At 34.4% G+C, this 22,795-nt stretch overlaps 1 protein-coding gene and 1 pseudogene across 1 annotated transcript; both read right to left on the reverse strand.

Moving 5' to 3' along the window:
* Window positions 1-4,636: 4,636 nt before the first annotated feature.
* LOC110666824 (receptor protein kinase-like protein ZAR1) lies at window positions 4,637-7,457 on the reverse strand. The gene is made up of 2 exons (XM_058138278.1): window positions 5,730-7,457; window positions 4,637-5,516 (listed from the first exon to the last, which is right to left on the reverse strand). The coding sequence occupies exons 1-2, from the start codon at window positions 7,153-7,155 to the stop codon at window positions 4,867-4,869; spliced, it is 2,076 nt and encodes a 691-aa protein (XP_057994261.1). The 5' UTR covers window positions 7,156-7,457; the 3' UTR covers window positions 4,637-4,866.
* An 8,263-nt stretch (window positions 7,458-15,720) lies between these two features.
* On the reverse strand, window positions 15,721-22,673 carry LOC110666826 (putative disease resistance protein RGA3; annotated as a pseudogene).
* Between the last annotated feature and the right edge of the window lie 122 nt (window positions 22,674-22,795).

Below are 22,795 nucleotides of genomic sequence, written 5' to 3' on the forward strand. Positions count from 1 at the left end.
GCATACTCTAGGTTTTGTGAAACTGAATAATGTCATTGTGACTTAATGGGCGCTGCACAAGGAAAATTTATTTTTATTTCTATTTTGACTGTGATTGGGCATGTGTTGTAATGCTTGTATGACTGTTTTTAAGACAAATTATTTTCCTCTTCTTTCTCTATTATGATTCTTGGTTTTACACTTTTACTGCCTCTATGCAAGTTAGCTTGATTTGCATTCTGTGTCTTAAGTTTTAAGGATGGTCTCTCTTTTTCCTTCTTTTTTTTTTTTGGTGATTTGAAAATTAAAAATTCAGTTTAATTTCTATGGGATAGTCAAAAGCATCCTTGTTTGAAATTTATTCTCTTTTTATGGTTTCTCAGTAAATAAGTTCAATGAGCTGTTCATAGAGAAGGCAATATGCTTTAAATCATGACCATTTCCTAATTTTGCTTCAGCCTTGTATCAATTGGAATATTTGTAATACATTTTATTGGACAGTGACTTTATGCAAAATTTTTAAAAGCTATTTTGCATTTTTCTTAATATTCAATCCATGTTCCGGCATTGTTCTATCCTTTGCATTTGTTTTCCTTTTCAGGGTCTTGATTGAATCTGGATTCTCATGTAAGGTTATTCTAGCATTGCAATAGATGGTAAATACAGGAGACTAGCTTATTCTTACTTAGTGGTTCATTTTGTCTTGTTCACGCTAGTTAAGTCATGCCATCATTAGGTGGATATTCCAAGGAGCAGGGTAAGGGCCTTTGATGTGTACTATGTGCTCTTGTGCTTCATTTCAGGGTCATGGTTAACATGAGGCAGTTGCATTGTTATAGTGTCTTCATCATCTGCATTAATGCTATTTCTCAGAAGTCTTCTGCTTCAACCTTCAAACTTTTCTTGTTCGAGTGTTTCTTTTCCTTCTTTAACGTTATTATGCTGTTAGTAGTGATTAATTACCTTCTACTCTAAAATAAAGTTTTAATCCATTAGATTATGGTATATTTATTTACATATTTGCATTCCCCCCCTTGTCCTTTAGTATGAGAAAGACATGTAGTGCGTCTGGATGTGATTTTTCTTCTAGACTCGATTTACACTTCGCACATCTTTTGTTTGCATGTACTTCACTATAATTATCTATAATTATTTGGAATTGGTACTCTGATAATATTTAGCAATGCTAAACCATTTGGATTTGGAGAATGGTATGTTTATTTATTTACTAAATTGAAATTGACTGCATATTGTCACATTTCCTTGGAAACTTAACGCAATTCCTTGAAATGTTGGTGACATGCAAAATATACTTTATAATGCACTTGATAGCTTTTAAACGAATATCCACCTGTAATAGTTTAAACCATTAGATAATTGTATGTTAGTTTATGTAGTCTATAAATAGCAAATCACATTGGTTGGAAAAAGAAATAAGATTTCAAGTTTTTTACAAGGAATTGGCTTGAGTATTCAGTATTTTTTTAAGGAAATTTCAGTAGAATTTCTCAGATTATTAAGCTTGGTTTCATCATGTGTATATTCTGTGTCCTTGTGAAACTGTTTAAACCTAATCAACTTAACTCAACTCAACTCAACTAAGCCTTTATCCCAAAAATTTGGGGTCGGCTATATGGATTCACTTTCTCCACTCTAAATTATTTTGGGTTAAATTCTTAGAAATTTGTAATGCTTCTAGTTCATGTTGTACTATTCTCCTCCAAGTCAATTTAGGTCTATCCCTTTTTTTGTTTCTATCCTCTAACCTAATGTGCTCTACTTGTCTAATTGGAGCCTCCGTATGTCTACGCTTCACATAACCAAACAACCTCAATCTCCCTTCTCTCAACTTATCCTCAATTGGCACTACTCCTACCTTTTCTCTAATACTCTCATTATGGACTTTATCTAGTCTAGTATGACCACTTATCCACCTTAACATTCTCACCTCTGCAACTCTTATTTTAGATGCATATGACTTCTTCAATGCCCAACACTCACTACTATATAACATAGCCGGTCGTATGGCTGTACGGTAAAATTTTCCTTTCAACTTATTGGGAATTTTGCGATCACATAAAACTCCCGTGGCACGTCTCCACTTTAACCATCCGGCTTTAATCCTATGACTAACATCCTCCTCACATTCCTCATCTACTTGAAGGACTGAGCCGAGATATTTAAAGTGATTACTTTGGGACAGTACCACTCCATCCAAACTAACTCCTTCCCTATCACCAGTTTGGCCTTCACTGAACTTGCAATGCGTGTATTCTGTCTTTGTTCTACTTAACTTAAAGCCTTTTTGACTCTAGAGTACTTCTCCAAAGCTCTAGCTTTCTATTGACTCCTTCTCGCGTCTCATCTATCAGAACAATATCATCCGTAAACATCATGCAATAAGGAATATTCTTTTGTATATGTTTTGTCAATTCATCTAAGACTAATGTAAAAAGGTAAGGGCTTATAGCTGATCCTTGGTGTAATCAAATTGAGATTGGAAAATCTCTTGTGTCCCCTCCCACTGTGCGCATAATAGTAGTTGCTCCTTCATACATATCTTTCAACACTTATATGTACCTAATAGATACCCTCTTTTATTCTAACACACTTCATAAGACATCTCTTGGAACACTATCATAAGCCTTCTCCAAATCAATAAAAATCATGTGTAGATTTTTCTTCACATCTCTATATTTCTCCATCAAACTTCTAATGAGAAAGATCGCTTCCATAGTTGAATGACCGGACATGAAGCCAAATTGATTGAGAGAGATAGAAGTATCATGAAGTAGTCGATGCTCTACAACTCTCTCCCACAACTTCATAGTATGGCTCATGAGTTTAATTCCCCTATAGTTTGAGTAATTCTGTATGTCTTCCTTATTTTTACAAATAGGTACTAAAATACTCCTCCTCCATTCATCAGGCATTTTCTTTGAGTTTAGAATCTTATTAAATAATTTAGTTAACCATGCCACTCCCATATCTCCCAAACACTTTCACATTTCAATTGGTATTCTATCGGATCCACAGGCTTTACCCACTTTCATTCTCTTAAGTGCTTCCTTTACTTTTAAAGATCTAATCCATCTAATATAATTCACATTCTTTTTTATCGTTCTATAGTCTATATTCACGCTATTACCATTTTGATTATTATTAAAGAGATCATTAAAATATTTTCTCCATTTTTCTTTAATGTTCTTATCTTTCACTAACACTTTTCCTTCTTTATCCTTAATGCACCTAACTTGATTGAGATCTTGACATTTCCTTTCTCTCCTCCTTACTAATCTATAAATATCTTTCTCCCATTCTTTAGTTCCAAGTTTGTCATATAACTTTTCAAAGGCCTGTGCTCTTGCTTGACTAATTGCCTTTTTTGCCTCTTTCTTTGTTATCTTGTATTGTTCATATGCCTTATTATTATTATATTTAGGTAATTTCTTATACCATTTCGTTTTTCTCTTCACTGCTTTTTGAACTTACTCATTCCACCACCATTTCTCTTTTGAGGGTGGTCCATGTCCTTTAGACTCTCCAAGTACTTTTCTAGCTGCTTATCTAATCTTTGATGTCATCTGTATCCACATATCATTGGCCTCCATATTCAGCTTCCATGCTTCGGATTCGAGAAGCTCATTTTTGAACTTCACTTGCTTTACTCCTTTGAACTCCTACCACTTTGTTCAAGCTACACTATTTCTTCTTACCTTACTTGAATTGTTCTTAAACTTGACATCCAAGACCACTAACCGATGTTGATTTGTTAAAACCTCTCTTGGAATGACCTTGCAATCCTTTTATAGAGCTCTATTTGTCTTCCTGGTTAAGAGGAAGTCGATTTGGCTTCTATGTTGCCCACTTTTGAAAGTCACTAAATGTGACTCTTTTTTTATAAAGTATGTATTTGCTAGTATTAGGTCGTATGTCATAGCAAAATTCAGGATACTTTTTGCCTCTTCATTTTGATTGTCAAAACCAAAGCCTCCATGAACATTCTCATAGCCTTACCTATCACTTTCTACATGTCCATTCAAATCTCCACCAATGAAAATATTCTCTTCATTCGGTATGCTTTGTATTAAATCATCCATATCTTTCCAAAACTTTTGTTTACTCTCACTATCTAGTCCTATTTGTGGGCACAAGCACTAACTATGTTTATTGTTTTTCCTTCTAATACTAGCTTTACTAGTATAATTCTATCTCCTACTCTTGTCATAGCTATTACAGCGTCTTTCAATGTCCTGTCTATGATTATACCCACTCCATTCTTGTTTCTCTCCTTTTCGGTAAACCGACAGTTTGTACCCTGAGTTACCCACTTCTTTCCTTTTCTCTCCTACCCATTTAGTCTCCTAAATGCAAGCAATATTCACCATTCTCCTTTCCAATATATCCACAAGCTCTATTAATTTTCCTGTAAGTGATCTAACATTCCAAGTACCAACCCTAATCCTCCTCCTATCCTATTCCTTCCTAATTGGTCTCCTTTTATGATATTGTTTAACCCTAGTAAATTAAATGAAATTGCTTGACTAATAATTGAATGCCTCTCATTTTTGCAGGAACAGATAACTAAAAAGAGAAAATGATTTTGCTTGATATTCCATGGTATAAGCACCAAAATATGTACCAGTTCTTTTGAAAGTAATAACAAAACTGTTTATTATTGATTTAGAATAATAGAAACTGTAGCTAGGAGTCATACTCATATATACATGGCATGTAGTGGCAAAATGCCTTAACCCAAAACCATCCTACAGGACAAACATACACAGAAAATTGGTAGTGGACACTGGACAGATGGGAAGAATGCACCCATTGCAGAGGAAAACTAGGAACCCCGAATCTGTTTCTTCAAAGAATGCGATGATTTGCTCAAGTGAAAGAGGCCAATCTTTCCAGAGTATCACTCACAATCCTCATTAAAGGTCTCTTATCAGGGCTGATGTGAACGCAGGCTAGAGCGATGTCAAGTACTGCAATCATCTCATCTCTCTTCTCCAAATCATGAACCAAGAAAGGATCTAACACATGACAGAGTGGCTTGATTTCTGTGCTAAGCTGAATCCATTGAACAAGACCCATTTCTGATGAACCTGTCTGCGTAACTGGTGACTTCCCAGAAATCATCTCCAGTAAAATTACCCCGTATGAATAAACATCCCACTTCTGTGATGGCTTGGAGGATTTTGAGGCCTCAGGAGCTTCATAGTAAGACATAATTGGGCTTGAATTTGTTGCTGTGAGCGCATATGGAGACCCTTGTTGTGGTGTGCCCCTTGCCATATGTTCTAAATTAACTACTAGTGATTCTTCAGCTGTGTAAGCTAGACGATTAAGTCCAAAATCAGTGATTCTTGGTTCCATCTTCTCTCCAAGCAAAATATTGCTAGGCTTTAGATTTCCATGGACATACTTTTTGGGGCTGAATTCATGTAGAAAAGCCAATCCCTTTGCCACTCCTTTCATGATTCTAAGACGAGTAGACCAAGAAAGAGGTTTGAAGTATATCAATCCTGTTCTTCCTGGTCAGATTTTAGGAACAAGAACCGTTAGTTAACGAACAATTGTGAATCTCTGATCATATGGAAACATGTAAAAGGTATCCTTAGCGCATTGTTTACAGCCTTCTCCTGCTTTTCTGACGAGGCTATTTTAATGTATCAAGCATGTAAAAGATTTAAAAACGTAGAAAAAGGATATAAAAGAGAAAACTTTCTTTGTTTTAGGAAACTAACCATGAATTGCTGTGGCAAGTTCACCATTGGGCATGTAATCATAGATTAGCAGCTTCTCATTGATACACCAGCAATAAGCCAGAAGACTGACTATGTTTGGATGCCTAATCTTTCCAATTGATTCCACTTCAGCTTGAAAGTCCCTGTACCTTTGAGAACCTCCATCTTCCAGTCTTCTAACTGCTACAGTCGTTCCCTTTTCAAGAACAACTTTATAGACAATTCCTATTCTGCTCTTTCCCAGAAGAAAAGCAGAAGCTTTCAGAAGTTGTTCGAGATCAAATTTAACCTGTGAGTCTAAGGGTATGAAAATGCATTGCTCCATATTTTCTGATAGAGACTCCAAGTCATCTGTTCTGAAGCAGAACATTTCCTTTCTAACTATCGATTTCTCTTCAAAATTACTTTCCTTGACACGTTTGCCCCCTTTACAAACATAGAATTTCCTATACCAATAGGAGAACAGCACACTGATGAAACAAATTCCCAACACTGTACAGGCAACAATTGTAATCACAAAACATCGGCCCCGGCCAGAGCTGCCTCTTGGAAAAATTTGAGTAGGTTCATATAGTAAGGGTTCTGGTTTTGCAGGGCACACAATTTTCAATGGGATCCCACAGAGGAGAGGGTTGCCCATAAAAGCTGTTGGTCCTACATTCAGTAGAACATCATTTAGTGGTATGGCACCGCTGAGATTGTTGTAAGAAAGATTGATATAAACTGATATAGGAAGATTTCCTAGACTTGCTGGGATTGAACCATTGAAAAGATTGTGAGATAGGTCAAGCACTCCTTGCAAGCTCGACAAATTGCCTAGGTCGCTGGGGATCAAACCACTAAAGATATTGAATGAAAGATCAAGTTTCTGAAGCATTACCAAACTGGTTCCGAACCCATCTGGTAGAGAACCGGTGAAGCTATTTTGAGTGAGGAAAAGCTGCTTCAATTTCTTACATTGAAGAAGAGATGAAGGTACTGAATCATTGAAAGAATTCTGTGAAAGATCAAGGATCCGCAGGTCCTTGAGGTTCCCTATCTCGACAGGAACTGGCCCGAAAAATGAATTTCCTGAGAGGACCAAGCTTGTTAACCCTGTTGCACTAAAGAGGTCAACCGGCAAGCTTCCATAAAAGTAATTATTCTTGAGATTAAGATAGCGAAGAGAAGCGAGCCTCCCGGTGTCGAGATATAGGAATCCATAAAGTCTTTTATCTGGAATATTGAGAAAAATGACTCGTCCTTCTTTGCATCGAACTCCATACCACGAACACGGGTTGGTGTCTGACGAGTTCCAGTTATCCAGACAACCGGCAGTGGAGTTCCCTAAGGATTGTTTGAAGAATAGAAGAGCAAGGCCTTCATCATTTAAAGAACTAGCAAGTGCAATACAATGGGATATGAAGAAAACTAGCAAAGGCAACATATTTTGCACAAGAAATTGCAGAGAAGATTGAAAGCTGTGAGAGAATCTCTGTAAGACTCTGGCTTTTCTGGTACCTTACATATGAATTGTGAACTTGTAAAAAAGCTGTCAGTTGCTGGCTAAAAGTACTGACAGGGAGAAAATAGGTCAAAGCAAAGTGCAAAGCCACCTAAAGTGGCAATCAGATTCAGGGCCCCAGTTGAATTTACTTCCAAGTATTTGAGATGGATCCCTATCAGCTTACAGTAATGATACCGTTTCTTGAGTATTTTGAGCAATGGAGTTAAAAGCCAAAGCATGGCATGCTGTATTTTTTCAGAATCGTGTAAATGATTCTAATAATTCATCATAGTTAATTAAATTTTAAAAAAATTATTATTCTTAATGTCTATTTTATAATGCATAATTACTTGTTATTTTATACAAAAATTTCTGATTAATGACTAATCATTAGGTGTCAATAAATAGAGTTGTTTTAGGTGTTTTCAGATTTCAAGCTGGAGAACTTTAGCAATTGAACGCGGTCTAAATTTCAGAGAAAAGCAATCAGGTTGTTGACACCTTTGGACAGTGGTCTTCATATCCAGTTATAGCGTGATTGGTGGCGTTATTTGTTGCATAAAAATACAGCATAATTTGCTAGGATTGTTTGACTATGTATATGGTAGCGGAAATTTGGAATAAAGCTCCACTTATTCCTAAGCTTTTAGAGGATTTGCAATTAAGTTTTAAATAACTTAATTTTTGGATTCAATAAATTGATAACTTTTAATTTAAATTTAATTAGATTTGATTTTGACTAAAAAAAAGTGAAACTTTTAATTATTAGTTTCTTAATAAATAGGAAAAGGGATTTGCTCATAAAAGACAAGAAAAAGTTATCTCCATCGCAAAAGTCATTGGTCCTGAAATCAAATCACATTCCTCCCTTTACGCGGGATTTGAAAAATTCATCTTGTTCAAGCTTTCCATCCTAATGCAAACAAATCTACCTCTCAACAGAAGAGTGAACCCATAGAAATATTTAAAAAGTGATTTGAAGGTATTCTTGCTTCTATATATGGTTTTTAAAAGCAACATCATAAGGGCTAAGATAAATTTTAACAACTATTCTTGAACTTATATAGCTGTAATATTACAGTTCTTTAATTTTAAAATGTAATATAAAACCTCATAAATTTTCAAATCTTACACAATAAAATTTCCATAACTTTCATTTATTGATTTTTCAGTTAGAAACTGATGTGAATAGCTCTAAATGGTATTTAATCAACATTTCTCTCACATCTCTTATATAAAGTGTAAAATTATTCTCTTTATGTATGAAAAATTATTCTGTCTATAGAGAAAAGAATGATTCAATTTACATATGACTTTAGAGAGAAAAGAGAAATACTTACTAAACTCCATAATAGAACTGTCCGTCTAACTAAAAAACAGGTAATTAAATGTTAAAGAGATTTTATTGTGTAAAATTTGAAAGTTGATTGAGTTTTATATTATATTTTTAAGTAGAGAGACTGTAATTTTACAACTAAATTAGTTCAGGGACAATTATTAAAATTTACCTCAAGATCTAGAGAATTTCTTTTTATTAGAAAATCACTTCAACTAGTTCTCACGTTTATAAATAAACCCTAATTTGATTTAGGTTTCTAATTAGAAAAACCTGCCCCATCCCTAATAATTACAAGCAAAATTTTGCAGCTTCTTGTCATAACTAGACTGTATTTTTCGTGCTTTTAAAGGGACAGAAAAGGAAATTAATATACTTTGAAGGTCAAATCATTTCATCCTGGCAATTCAATTATAAACAGGGATTGGGCATCCTAATTTGAATATTGCCCAATAGTTTGTTTATAAAAAGACGTTTCTCTCCTTGATTTCTATCATTTCTTCATTCTTGCTTTGATCTTTATAATTTTTTTTTCATTGTGCTCTCGAATTAATCTCAGGATTCTTCACGGCTTATCTCTAGATCTATTTCTTGTTTTTATATTTTTCCCTCGGATTTTCCCACTAATGCTCTTATGTTAGTTTAGTAGAGCGTAATATGATACAATATAATCAATTATGTAATGCAATTAAATTTATAATATAATATAATATAATTATCATTATATTTTTATTTTTAATTATAAAATAAAAATATTAGTATAATATAATAATAATTTTAATATTAATATTTAATTTATTTATAGTATTACTAATAAATGATAGTAATTATAGGTATTGATAATTGAGTGGCAATGATGGCTAAGTATTGGTGGTGGCAGCGGCGGTAGCAATAGCAATTATTAGATGGTGGTGGTGGTGGTGGCGGCAAAGTGAAGTAATAGTCTAGCGATGATAGTAATAGGGTGATGGTTATAGTGGTATTAATAGTGGTGGTGATAATAGCAGTAACAAATAATGGTGGTGATAATATTGACAATAAATAAAAAAATTAAAATAAGTAAATTTTATTTATTTTTATATATAATGATAATTATATTACATAATTGATTATATTTCTTATATTACTAAATAACGTAATCTAAATTATAATGTAATCAAGATTATATGCCAGAAGATATATTTTTTTTGGCAGAAACATTTGCAATGCAAGGAATTCAATATGACCTACTATTATTTGATGATAATAAATCACAAACTGCTTATTTTAATGTAATTAGAAGATTCTTAAAAAAAAAAAAACAAATGAAGAAGCAGAAGTAATAGCAAAAACTGAGCTCGCCAATAATAGAAGAGAAAACATAGAAATTTCAGTCTACAATAATTACAGAGGGCTTTACTATATAATATGATCATTGATCCATATTTCAGGGATATGAACTATCTTTGGCAAGTCCTCTCCTCTCTCTCTTTTGACACTGCCTCTCCAGATGTGGACAATCATCAATTCTCAAATCTCTTAGCTTCTTGAGATACTGTATCCCTTCTGGCAAACACATTAAATTGCGGCATCGGCCAATCTTCAATTGATGAAATACTGAGAGATATCGTATCTGATTTGGCAGAGAAGACAATCCATTGCAGTCATAGATCTCCAGTCTTCGAAGACCAATCAGATGTCCGATACTCTCTGGCAGCAAATGCAGCTCCGAACATCCACTGATAATCAAATACGCAAGCGCAGTCAGTATCCCATTCCCTCAGATAAAGACCTCAATCTATGGCATGACTGAATATATAACGACCAAGTGAAGTTAACCCACATAATCCATCGACTGGTAAGGTTACAAGGCCACACTTGCTTATAAGTAGCGTCTCCAAAGAGCTGAGGTTTTAAAGACCTTGTGGCAAGCTTTCAAGTTCATAGCAACTAGAAAGTGTGAAGAATTTAAGAGTAAATAGGTTATCTAACTGATTTGTCAGCAGGACCAGACCACACAGTATGGAAATTGTTGTAGCAGTGGGTGTAGAATAGGCTTTGAGGCGTGATGAATCATTATGTTTAAGGTATTAATTGCTCCAACTAGATTGCTGCAATGTTATGGCAATATACCTTCAGGATACAACAAAGCCTAAAATCTGCAGATAGCAACTCCTGGAGATTTCCCTTAAGAACTCTTTATACGAACCAAATTTAGAGAAACTATAAGAAAAGAATAAGAAGTAGAAGTAGTATTTTTCTAGATTGAAAAACTCATCCATATTTATAAAGAATGAAAAGCTATGGCGGGTTTTCTAGATAGACACATCTATCTATCTCCAATAGATACAACTGTTTGTGTAAAAGATATATCTGTTTATTAACAGATATATATAAATAATTATGACTATTTATATAGAATTGACATGTCTATTTATTAATAGATATATCTACTTGTTAATAAACATATCTATTCATAATTTATTTACGGAAATTAAAATAAGATAATTATTTTATTTCACACATATACGTGCCAAGTGCCATAATAGAATAATATATATATATATATATAATTCTATACATATTTCACTCTTGTCATTTCTTCACTATCTTATATTTTAACAATATAGAAATTTTCTCTCTATATTATCTAATATACAATCTATTTATAACAATCCCCCACTTAGCTTGTATTGTTAGATCCCATTGTTTCATACATAATGAAAAGTATCTTTCGATTTAAACTTTTTCTTAGTGTAAGTATTTCAAAGTTCTAAAGAAATCATTATGGCCTTATGTGACACCCCTTACCCGTCTACAGTGTAGCAGAGTAAGATATGTCACAAAGTGTACCGGAACACCATATTTTATCTTAATCATTTTTATCCTTCCTTAAAATTACAAATATTTGTATTAATACTAAAATATATTACATGAGTTTCAATTTATACATGAGAAAATAAAATTTTAATTACAAAATACAAACAGTACAAAATACCAAAATGGGACCTAGTGTCCTACTAATGCACTGTAGTCTATGAGGTGACATGGATACTATGTAAATCTATATACAAGTCTCACCCAGTTTGTGGTCTGCAGGGCTCTTTGGCCAAATCTTCAGTACCTACGCATTACAAAAGTGACGCGCTAAGCATAAAGCTTAGTGGTGCCAGTAATAAAAGAAAATATAATATACAAATAAAAATAAAAATTTCCTAATTATTATGCCTATAAGAAATAAATAATTACTAACTTACTGTTTAGTTAAAGACTAATTACATTTTATGATATTAACTCCCGGGTTTAGGGCTTCTAGTTGCGAAGACCGTAACTTCCCACTGGGTTACCCATTGTTAGGGCACCGGCTCATTTAACTTTGTTGTATTTTATTTCTAAAATTTTTCCTAAATTTTTCTTATTAATATTTGAGTTATTTATGATTCCTCACTCTAGTCTAAATAATTTTCCAAACGTTCTAACTGTCCAGACCGACACCGGTCACCGGAACAGTAGAATGTACGGAATTGCTACAGTGAGGGTGTTACACCTTAGCTTAAACCTAGATTCTTAATAAATAGAACTGGAAATATTACACACACGAATCAATTAGTTCGACTTAAAAAGTTCATCAAAATTTTAGCATGAATATGGCCTTGTGCTATCTCCTATTTTCATGAACATTTACAAAAGTTATTCTCACTTTTGTTGAAGCGGCACCACTTTCTATGTTCGTATAGGTGAAGTTTCTTTTGTATTAATATTAAACTTCATTAAGAGTATAAATACTCATCCTCATTCCATTAACTTCGTACACTAATTACTTAATTATAACATTTACTAATGACTTATTGTTACCCTTTAAACTTTATTTAGTAGTAATACTATAAAGTAGGGTTCCCATCAGTAGTAAATTTATTCTAAATCCTAATCAGCACATGTACTTATGATCATAACTCTCGAGAGCCCTTTTATTAAAGGATTTGCTAGATTATTATAGGATTTAACATAAACATGGTAATAACACCATTAGAGACTAATTGTCTTACATTTTCATGTCTTAAGCTTATATGTATATACTTTCAATTGTATATTTAACTATAAGCTTTAGCTATCATGATTTGACTATCACAATATAAAAAAATAGATGGCACAGGTTGTGGCCATAACTTAATATCCAATAGTAAGTTTCTCAGCCATTCTGCTTCTTTACCAACATTCACCAAAGTTATAAATTCGGATTCTACCATAGAATGAGTTATATAAGTTTATTTCTTTGATGCCCAAGAAACACAATCTCGAACTAAAGTGGACACTCAACCAAAGGTTGACTTATTATTCTTAGTACTACTTATCCAATTGGCATTTGTATAACCCTAGAATCTCCACCATATTTGTTTCACTAGTCAACCATATAATCATATGTTTATAACATGAACTACATAAATAATTCACAGTCTAAATATGTACCTTATTTACAGAAATAAATTACTCCATAACTTATTTAAAATGAGAGCATCCAAAAATAAAGAATCAAGCTAAACTTGCACACACACACATACACAAATGCATACTCATTTGTCCTTTTATCACTTCTTACAAATGACTTGTAAGGCTCTTATTTTTACTACTAAAAAAGTATCAATCTTTTTGCCAATAAATTCATCTTTTCATGCATGTAACTATTAAGAAGAATAATATCTTTTAATTTTGTTACATCTTTTAGCCAAGAAACACAACTCTTTGCATGAATACAACTCTTTATATGGTTTTAACAAAATTAAAAATTTATCGCAGAATAATCTAAAGTTTATAATTCCTTTTTTAAATATCCAAAAACCCTTGAAATTTCTTTCCAATAGTCCACACTAGGATTATTAGTATATATTGACAATTTACATATTGCAAAAGCAATATCAGGAGTAGTGTAATGCATAACATATATTAAGCTACCAATAGCACTAGTACACTCAATTTGAGTAATTATTCTACCAAAATTTTCAGTCAATTTGCAATAAATATCATATAAAGTATTTGCTTTCTTTAATATAATGAAATTGACAAAGAGTAAAATCCCCACTATGTTACAGCTTTGTAGTTTAGGCGGATCTCTCAAGGATAATAACTAAAATATAAATCTAGACAGCAATTTTAAAATTCTCCCATGAATAAATTAAAGAATAATAATGTTGATTGTAGGTAAAAATGAAGAGAATAGACAAAAAAGAAAAGTTAATAGATTCTTTTTCCAAACTGCTATTTATAAAGCATTTGCATCTCTTCAAACATATACAACAGTTCACTTTGTATCTATTAGAATAATTACATCTGTTCACTTACACTTTTTAGATAGATACAATAGTTCACTTTGTATCTATTAGAATAATTACATCTGTTCACTTACACTTTTTAGAATAGATACAATAGTTCACTTCGTATCCCTTATAACAATTACATCTATTCTCTTATACCTTTTACAACAGATACAACCGTTCACTTTATATCTCTTAGAACAATTATATCTGTTCACTTATAGATTTTACAACAGATACAGCTGTTCACTTTGTATCTCTTAGAATAATTACATATGTTCCTCTTAGAACATATACAACTGTTCACTTATACCTCTTAGAATAGATACAACCATTCACTTATACCTCTTAGAACATATACAACCGTTCACTTATACCTCGTAGAAAAGATACAACCATTAACTTATTCCTCTTAGAATAGATACAACCATTCACTTTGTATCTCTTAGAACAATTTTATTTGTTCATTTACACATTTTAAAACAGATATAACTATCGGTAATAAATAGTTCATTTTGATGCCTTTTAATGAATAGACATAATTTTTTCAAAATGAGACAAATTTTCTTATCACTAATATTTTTAACAATATCCCCACCTAGTTAGTGATAGACACAATCAATATGAATTAGGATTTATGCATATAAAAAGTATTTTCCGACTTATGCACATAAATCTTATTATATTCTTTAACACATTCACCATGAGCTTTAGTATCATAATATAACCTTATATTTCTTCTAATTATAAGCATGTCATCAACATAAAGACAAATTATCACATAAAAAACTTTTAATGTGTAAGTGTTTTTGAATCTGTTTAAGAGAAAAGTCGTATGTAGCATACAGTAATTTATTCCTATAATCATTCAAACTAGAAGTATAATGTGCTATTATTCCTCCTAATTGCAGTAATTTAGGAACTACCACTTTCAAATCCTTAAACTTTGAAACAAAGATATGCAACTCATGGACTTATCCATAACAAGCATATTATCAAGTATTTAGAATTCAAAATATTTCATAATGAGAAATTTATCTATACATTTTTTTTTATTGTATTCGAATTCTAACGAATTTCAGATTTTCTTTGGAGACTTGACAAAGGTCAACAAATCTTATAGCCTATCTGATGAGTTGTTAAGAATATGACCTCTGCATGGCAATTCATCTTCTTTTTTGAATCTGCTTTCACCTTCTTAGTGAACATAATTTGTTCCTTAAAACGATCAAGTTTTACGAACTCTTGATTCATCACGAAAACAGCCTTAGACTCCATTGCGATTAATACCTTAAAATTGTTGTAGCAGTGGGTGTAGAATAGGCTTTGATGCGTGATAAATCACTATCTTTAAGGTATTAATTACCCCCACTAAATTGCTGCAAGGTTATATCAATATACCTCCAGGATACAACAAAGCCTAAAATCTGCAGACAGCAACTCCTGAAGATTTCCTTTAAGAACTCTTTATACGAACCGAATTTAGAGAGACAAGAAGAAAAGAATAAGAAGTAGAAGTAGTATTTTTCTTGATTAAAAAACTCATTCATATTTATAAAGAATGAAAAGTTATGACGCCTTTTCTAGATAGACATATCTATCTATCTCAAATAGATACAACTGTTTATGTAAAAGACATATCTGTTTATTAACAGACACTTATAAATAGTTGTGACTGTTTATATAGAATTGACATGTCTGTTTATTAATAAACATATGTACTTGTTAATAAATACATCTATTTATAATTTATTTACGGAAATTAAAATAAGATAATTATTTTATTTCACACATACACATGCTAAGAGCCATAATAGAATAATATATATTTATTTATATATATATAATTCTATACACATTTCACTCTTGTCATTTCTTCACTATCTTATATTTTAACAATATAGAAATTCTCTCTCTATACTATCTAACATACAAGCTATTTATAACAGAAATTCCCAAGCTCTGGAGGAGCATGTGGTTTTGTAGCACTCCAGTGGGAAGATGTGTCACCTTGGGAAAGTTATATATCCAAAGGAGGTAATGGAAGTAAAATTCCGAATTGATCCAAGTAACGTTTCACTTCCACCAATTTCTAATGTTTTGACGGATGGTATACTTGGTGCTTCCACCAGCCTAGGGCAATTAGCCAGAGTTAATTTAACAAGGTAAGGGAAAATATCTCTTTCAGCCACCATTGCCCATTCCTCTAAGCTAACCATACCATTGAGACTCAAGCTTTTCAACAATGGGAATGAGCTTTCCTCATCTCCATATACCTCACTATTAATTTACTTCACAGCATGCATTCCAGATAATTTGGCTGAGAAACTTCAGCTTCAAAAAAGGTGGAAGATGTTGACATCTGCTACAATCTCCTAATGAGATTTCCACTAGATTTGGTTTTAGCAAGTCTATCATCCAATTGGGAAACTTTGAACCTACTTATCCAACTATGCTCAACTTCTTTAAATCTGAATTGGGTTGCAGGCCACAGAGAGTCTCTTCATTTTTGTCTGTTGAGTTGTTGCTCCCATTGCCTCCTTTCCATATTAACTCTAGAGATACAAGATTTTTCTTTCGCATCAAATTAGAACTTCTGGCGTCTTTTAAATTTTTCACATTGTCAAGATCTTCGATGCTCAACTTGTCCTCAAGATTCAATTCTTTCAGCTGCCCTATCTGATGACCAGTATCCTTGTCCATAATGTACATGCTAAGCTTTCGCAGAAAAGTCAGCTGCCCTATTCCAACAGGCATATAAACAAGTGAATCACAGCCTGTGACGTCGAGATATATAAGATTTTTCATGTGCTTCATACCATTTGGCAACTTACGAAGACGTAAACAAAAACGGAGATTTAGTGTTTGAAGCTTTTGGAGCGAGGTGACTGAATCAGGCAGAGTTTCGATCTCAGACGAATAAATATCTAGATATTTCAAGTGTTTCAACTTACCAATTGACATAGGCTATTTCTTAAAAAATATAGCCATCCAACTGCAAGGCTCTTAGATGCTTCTGTCCAGAGTGGGGAAGAATATCATCGCGCGTGGTCTGGCGAAGCACAAGGAAATGAGCTCAGTGATTGAACTTTTGAAGGTCCTCAATCCCAACAATAGGTAGCAAATATTTTCTATTATGAATAGTAAAATGACGAACACCTTTGGGAACTTCCAATGCCTTGCTGGTTTCAATCAAACAGCACTGGTGTTTCGCAACTGATTGTGCAAGATCATGGACAAGATCATGCATTTTACACGTTTTGTCACAATGGGAATTCTCCCTGACGCCTTCAAAAAATGACCGCAAAACTAGTTCACTGAATGTCTCATGACCCATATGCAAATCCATCTGTCCTCTACAAGAAACAAAGCCATTTGCTATCCACAACTCAATCAATTGACCCTTTTTCGTGACATAATCTTTTGGAAATATAGAGCAAAAGGACAAACATTGCCTCTGTTAGAAGAAAGAATACAAGTAATGAAGAAAAGGATTGTGTATTTGTCTGTGTCTCATTTACAGAGATATTACATCTATTTATACATGAGAATATGAACTAATTTGGACAAGAATAATAATTGCTATAATTATGCTACACAAATCTCCTATAATCATCTCGATTCTCGTAATTATGTTACACAAATCTCCTATAATCATGCCGATTCTTTGTAATTATGCTAACACCCCCTCAAACTCAAGGTGGTAGCACAAAGCCAACTTGAGTTTGCTTAAGAGATCCCGAAAGCGAGCGGGAGGATGCGTTTTGGTGAATATATCGGTTTGACAGAGGAGATAGGAATCAAACATATGGTGCCATGAGCAACATGATGACGCATAAAATGACAATCAATTTCGATGTGTTTGGTACGCTCATGAAATACATCATTATGAGAAATCAGTATGGCACTTCTATTATCGCAATGAAGTATTGTGGCGTAAGAATGAGTGACACCCAAATCGCTTAATAACCACCGTAACCAAAGTAATTCGGATGTAGCATCGGAAGAGCACGATATTCAGATTACGTGCTAGAACGTGCAACAACAGCTTTGCTTTTGCTACGCCAAGAGATAAGAGAATTACCCAAGAAGAAACAATAACGATTGTAGAGCGACGATCCGCCGATCACCACCAATCAAGATCGAGTAGCCAGATAATACTAGGGAGGAGGTAGCGGAAAAGTGCAAACCATGAAAAAGAGTGCCTTTGATATAACGAAGGATTCGAAGTACTGCAGAGAAATGAGTTGAGCGAGGAGCAGACATAAACCGGTGACGGATGAACAAAGATATGAAATATCAGGTCGAGTAACTGTGAGATAAACAAGACTCCCGACAAGCTGTCGATATAAAGTAGGATCATCAAGAGGAGTGCCATCAAGAGGTGTAAGTTTGCAATTGAGCTCCAATGGGGTTGATACTGTTTTGCTATCGATGATGCTCGCCGAGAAAGTAAGTCGGATGCATACTTGGCTTGAGATAGATAATAGCCATCAGAATTTTGAGAAACTTCAAGGCCCAAAAAATAGCTGAGAGAACCCAGGTCTTTCATTTCAAAATGTTGATTGAGATAATGTTGTAACTCTAAAATACCAGATGAATCATCTCCTGTTATTATCATATCATCAACATAAAGCAGCAGAAGAACAATACCACTGTCAGTTCGACGAGTGAATAATGCAGAATCATGTGGACTAGAGAGAAAACCAAGTTGAGCAAGAGTGGAACTAAATTTGGCAAACCAGGCCCTGGGAGCTTGTTTTAATCCATATAAGGCTCGCCGAAGTTTGCAAACCTTATGAGGAGAATGATAACCAGGAGGAGGATGCATATAAACCTCTTCTGTTAAATCACCATGAAGAAAAGCATTTTTAACATCCATCTCGAAAAGTTTCAATTTACGAAAAGCAGCAATAGCTAAGAGATCGCGAATAGATGTTAATCGCCACTGGAGCAAAAGTTTCCTCATAGTCGATACCATACTCTTGAGTGTACCTTTGGCTACTAAGCGAGCTTTGTAGCGTTCAATAGTTCCATCGAGCGGGTCTTGATTTTGTAAATCCATTTGCAACCAATAGAGTCTTGTTTGGTGGAAGTTCAACTAAATCCCAAGTATGAGTTTTCTCTAAAGCCCAAGTTCATCGGTCATAGCTTGCGCCAAAGAGGGTCGATGCCTCACGATAAGAATGAGGCTCATGAAGGGTTGCAATAGTAGAGTAACAATGAAAATCGGAAAGATAATGAGGAGTTTCTCTTACACGGGTAGAACGACGAAGAGTAGTGCTAGGAGGAGATGCAGCGCAGTCTGGATCAACAATCAGCCTTGATTCAACGAGGCAGTGTAGTTGGGCTAATATTGAGCACATCACAATCACTGGATCAGGACTTGGAAACAACTCTTTGGAGAGTCGGTGAAAAATAGAGAGTCGATTGTGAGTGATGAAATTTGGAAAGAGAAGAGAACATAGTATTTTCCCAAAAATAACATGACGAGAGATGCGTAACTTATTAGAAACAGGATCCCAACAACGATACCCTTTGTGTTCAATGCCATAACCAAGAAAACAACATAGACGAGCACGGGGTTCTAATTTGGTATGTTCATGAGGTTGTAAAAGAACAAAAGAAACACATCCAAAAGGTTTAAGGATGGAATAGTCAGGAGGTTGTCCAAACAACTTTTCAAAAGGAGATAAATTATGAAGAACCAAGGTAGGAAGACGATTAATAACATAAAGATAATGAATAGCTGCTTCTCCCCAAAATTTTTCTGGACATGAGGCAGAAAGAAGAAGAGTACGTACAGAATCAAGAATATGGCGATGCTTGCGTTCGGCTCGCCCATTCTGTTGAGAGGTGTGAGGACAAGAACGTTGAACAACGGTGCCTTGTTGACTAAGAAACTGAAGCAAAGAAGAATCCCGATATTCCATGGCATTGTCTATTTGGAGAATTTTAATGTCACAAGAGAATTGAGTTTTAATCATTTTTGCAAATGTGATGTAAATTTGTGATAACTCAGATCGATGTTTCAAAAAATATATCCAAGTAAACCGAGAATAATCATCAATAAATATTACAAAATAACGAAAACCATTTATTGAAGAAATAGGAGAAGGACCCCAAATGTCAGAATGAATTAAACCAAAAGGAGTGTCTGAAGTAGTATTATTATGGGAAAAGATAATGCAGGTTGTTTTGCAAGTGACAATTTAAACAATTAAATGACTCAAACTTAGTAGATCCTAATAATCCACGAGAAATTAAAGGTTGAATTTTATTGGTAGAAGCATGACCAAGACGAAGATGCCATTGGTGAATGGAGGAATTAGGGATTGTAGCTGCAGACACAAATCTCTGAGGAAGATGTAAAGATGTAAGCGCAAATAATCGACCCACTCTGCGACCTTCCCCAAGAATCTATCCCGTTTGTGGATCCTGTGCACTGACACCATGGTGAGAAAAATAACATTTAGTCCTTTTTCACACAACCGACCAAAGAAATAAGATTGAGTGCCAAATTAGGGATATAATAGGTGTCGTGAGATGAAGATTTGAGGTAGACACATGACCGGTATGTGTGATGTTCATTTTAGTACCATTTGCGGTATGGATTGGTGGTAAGGAAGATACAGGTTTAGAAGACAAGAATTTAAGATTAGTGGTCATATGATTACAACATGCAGAGTCAAAAAGCCAATAAGAATTACCCTGAGTGGCATACATGGCAGCAGGAGAAATAGAAGAGATAACATGTTTGAATAGTACCTCAAGATCACTCATGGTGATGGCAGAGAGCCCTCGATGAGCAGCAAGAATGAGGAAGATCCAGCTTTGAGACATTCTTGAATTTAGAATGCCCTCCTTTTGATCTTGGAGGCGTGTGGGACAATGTTCAAGAATATGACCGTAACCATGACAATATCCGCATTTTATGGTAGGACAATATGCAAAAGCATGACCAATTTGATTACAATTCTTACGAGTTGATTGCCGATTACGATGTGAGGATCGAGTAGTTGCAAGAGCGACTTCAAATTGAGGAGTTTTATCCAAACCGAGACGAGTCTCTTCAAAAATAATCTCTTGAATAGCGGTTTCCAATGATGGGAGTGGATTTCGATGTAGCAGGACGCTCGAACGGCCTCATATTCGATCGAAGAGCCATTAGAACTTGAATGAGATGAAGATGATCTTCACCGATTTTGGCACGAGATATTTGATTCCAAATAGGTTGGACACGGGCAAGAAAATCATTCCGCATTGACTCGCTTCTTGTTTCAGATTATGAAGAGTAGTCCACAATCGATAATAGTGGGCAAGTCCGATATCGATTAGCCAAAAATCCTGATTTCTTTTGCGAGTCATAATTAGCAAACCGGATGTGGATGGACGAGAGAGGTATTGCGAAACCAGTGATGATCGATGATTTTTACTATCCCAATCCTCAAGACGGTCAAGAAATTTTGCATCGCTTTCATCGTTTCTCTTGTCGGCGAGTGATATCTCCAGAATAATACGCCAAAGCTTATGACCTATCAAAAACTTTTCATTCCTTGAACCCAAAGATTATAGTTGGAACCAATCTGCAATAGGTTTTGAAATATCAGATTTCTCCATTGATAACAAGATGAGGAGAAAAAAAAAAAAGTTATAATAATAGGTATGAAAGAATGAACAAGAAAAGGTTGTAGAGAGAGCAGAGAGACACAAAAAAACTATAAATAAAAGTTTTATTTCTCTGATACCTTGTTAGAAGAAAGAATACAAGTAATGAAGAAAAGGATTGTGTATTTGTCTGTGTCTCATTTACAGAGATATTACATCTATTTATACATGAGAATATGAACTAATTTGGACAAGAATAATAATTGCTATAATTATGCTACACAAATCTCCTATAATCATGCTGATTGCTGTAATTATGTTACACAAATCTCCTATAATCATGCTGATTGCTGTAATTATGCTAACAGCCTCAAATGCGGTGGTAGATGATCGTAACTCAAATTCAAGGAAGGAAAAATCGTTCTTCCTTCATCTGGCAGATCCCAAGTATTGCTTTCTTTGATAGATAACCACTCATTCTTTTCTTTTAAAACGCAACAAGCTTCCCAATGCCTTTACTGCTAAGGGTAACCCTCCACATTTCTTGACTATGTCTTTCCCAATGGCCTCCAAGGGGGTATACTTCTCCCTCCTCATCCCAAATGCATACTGCTCAAACAACGCCCAAGAATCATCATCTGACAATCTAACCATGTGCTGAACAGGAGCTGTGGCCATCAAAAGAGCAACTTTTTCAATTCGGGTAGTTACTATCAGAGCGCTTCCTCTAGCTCCACACCTTAATGCATTGTTTAATCCATTCCACTTATCATGATACTCCTTCCGCACATCATCCAATATGAGCAAAAATTTCCTTGCACTCAACTTTTCTCGGAGGCGTCGTTGCAAGGGATCTAATTCCTGATTGTTTCAAGGGCTACCATCAATGGACTCTATAATGGCTCTTGTCAACCTCCCTATCTCAAAGTCATCAGATACACATACCCAAATTCTTAAATCAAAATAATTTTCTGCTCTCCCATCGTTGTAGACTAATTGAGCAAGTGTAGTCTTTCCAAGTCCTCCATGCCACATATAGCGTGAACAGAAAAATCATCTGAATTGGAAAGCAACTTGTTGATTAGCTCCTCTATCTCCACGTCTCTTCCATAGATTTCTGAATTATTCACAAGCGAGCTGGTTTGTCGCCAATCAAAGTTATCCACTTCTATGTCCATCACTCTCTCCCTTAAATGGAATTGATTTTTCTCACCAGCAATGGCATCTAATTTTCCAATTTATGTGCCATCTTTACATAAAAACAAGGGGATTTTGATCGAGAGAAAAGAAGAATCTTAATCTGTTTTTTTAGATCCCTTCGTAGCCTCCGCCCTTCTGATTCTATTGC

This window comes from Hevea brasiliensis, chromosome 16 (genome assembly GCF_030052815.1).
Source record: "Hevea brasiliensis isolate MT/VB/25A 57/8 chromosome 16, ASM3005281v1, whole genome shotgun sequence".
Lineage (NCBI taxonomy): Eukaryota > Viridiplantae > Streptophyta > Magnoliopsida > Malpighiales > Euphorbiaceae > Hevea > Hevea brasiliensis.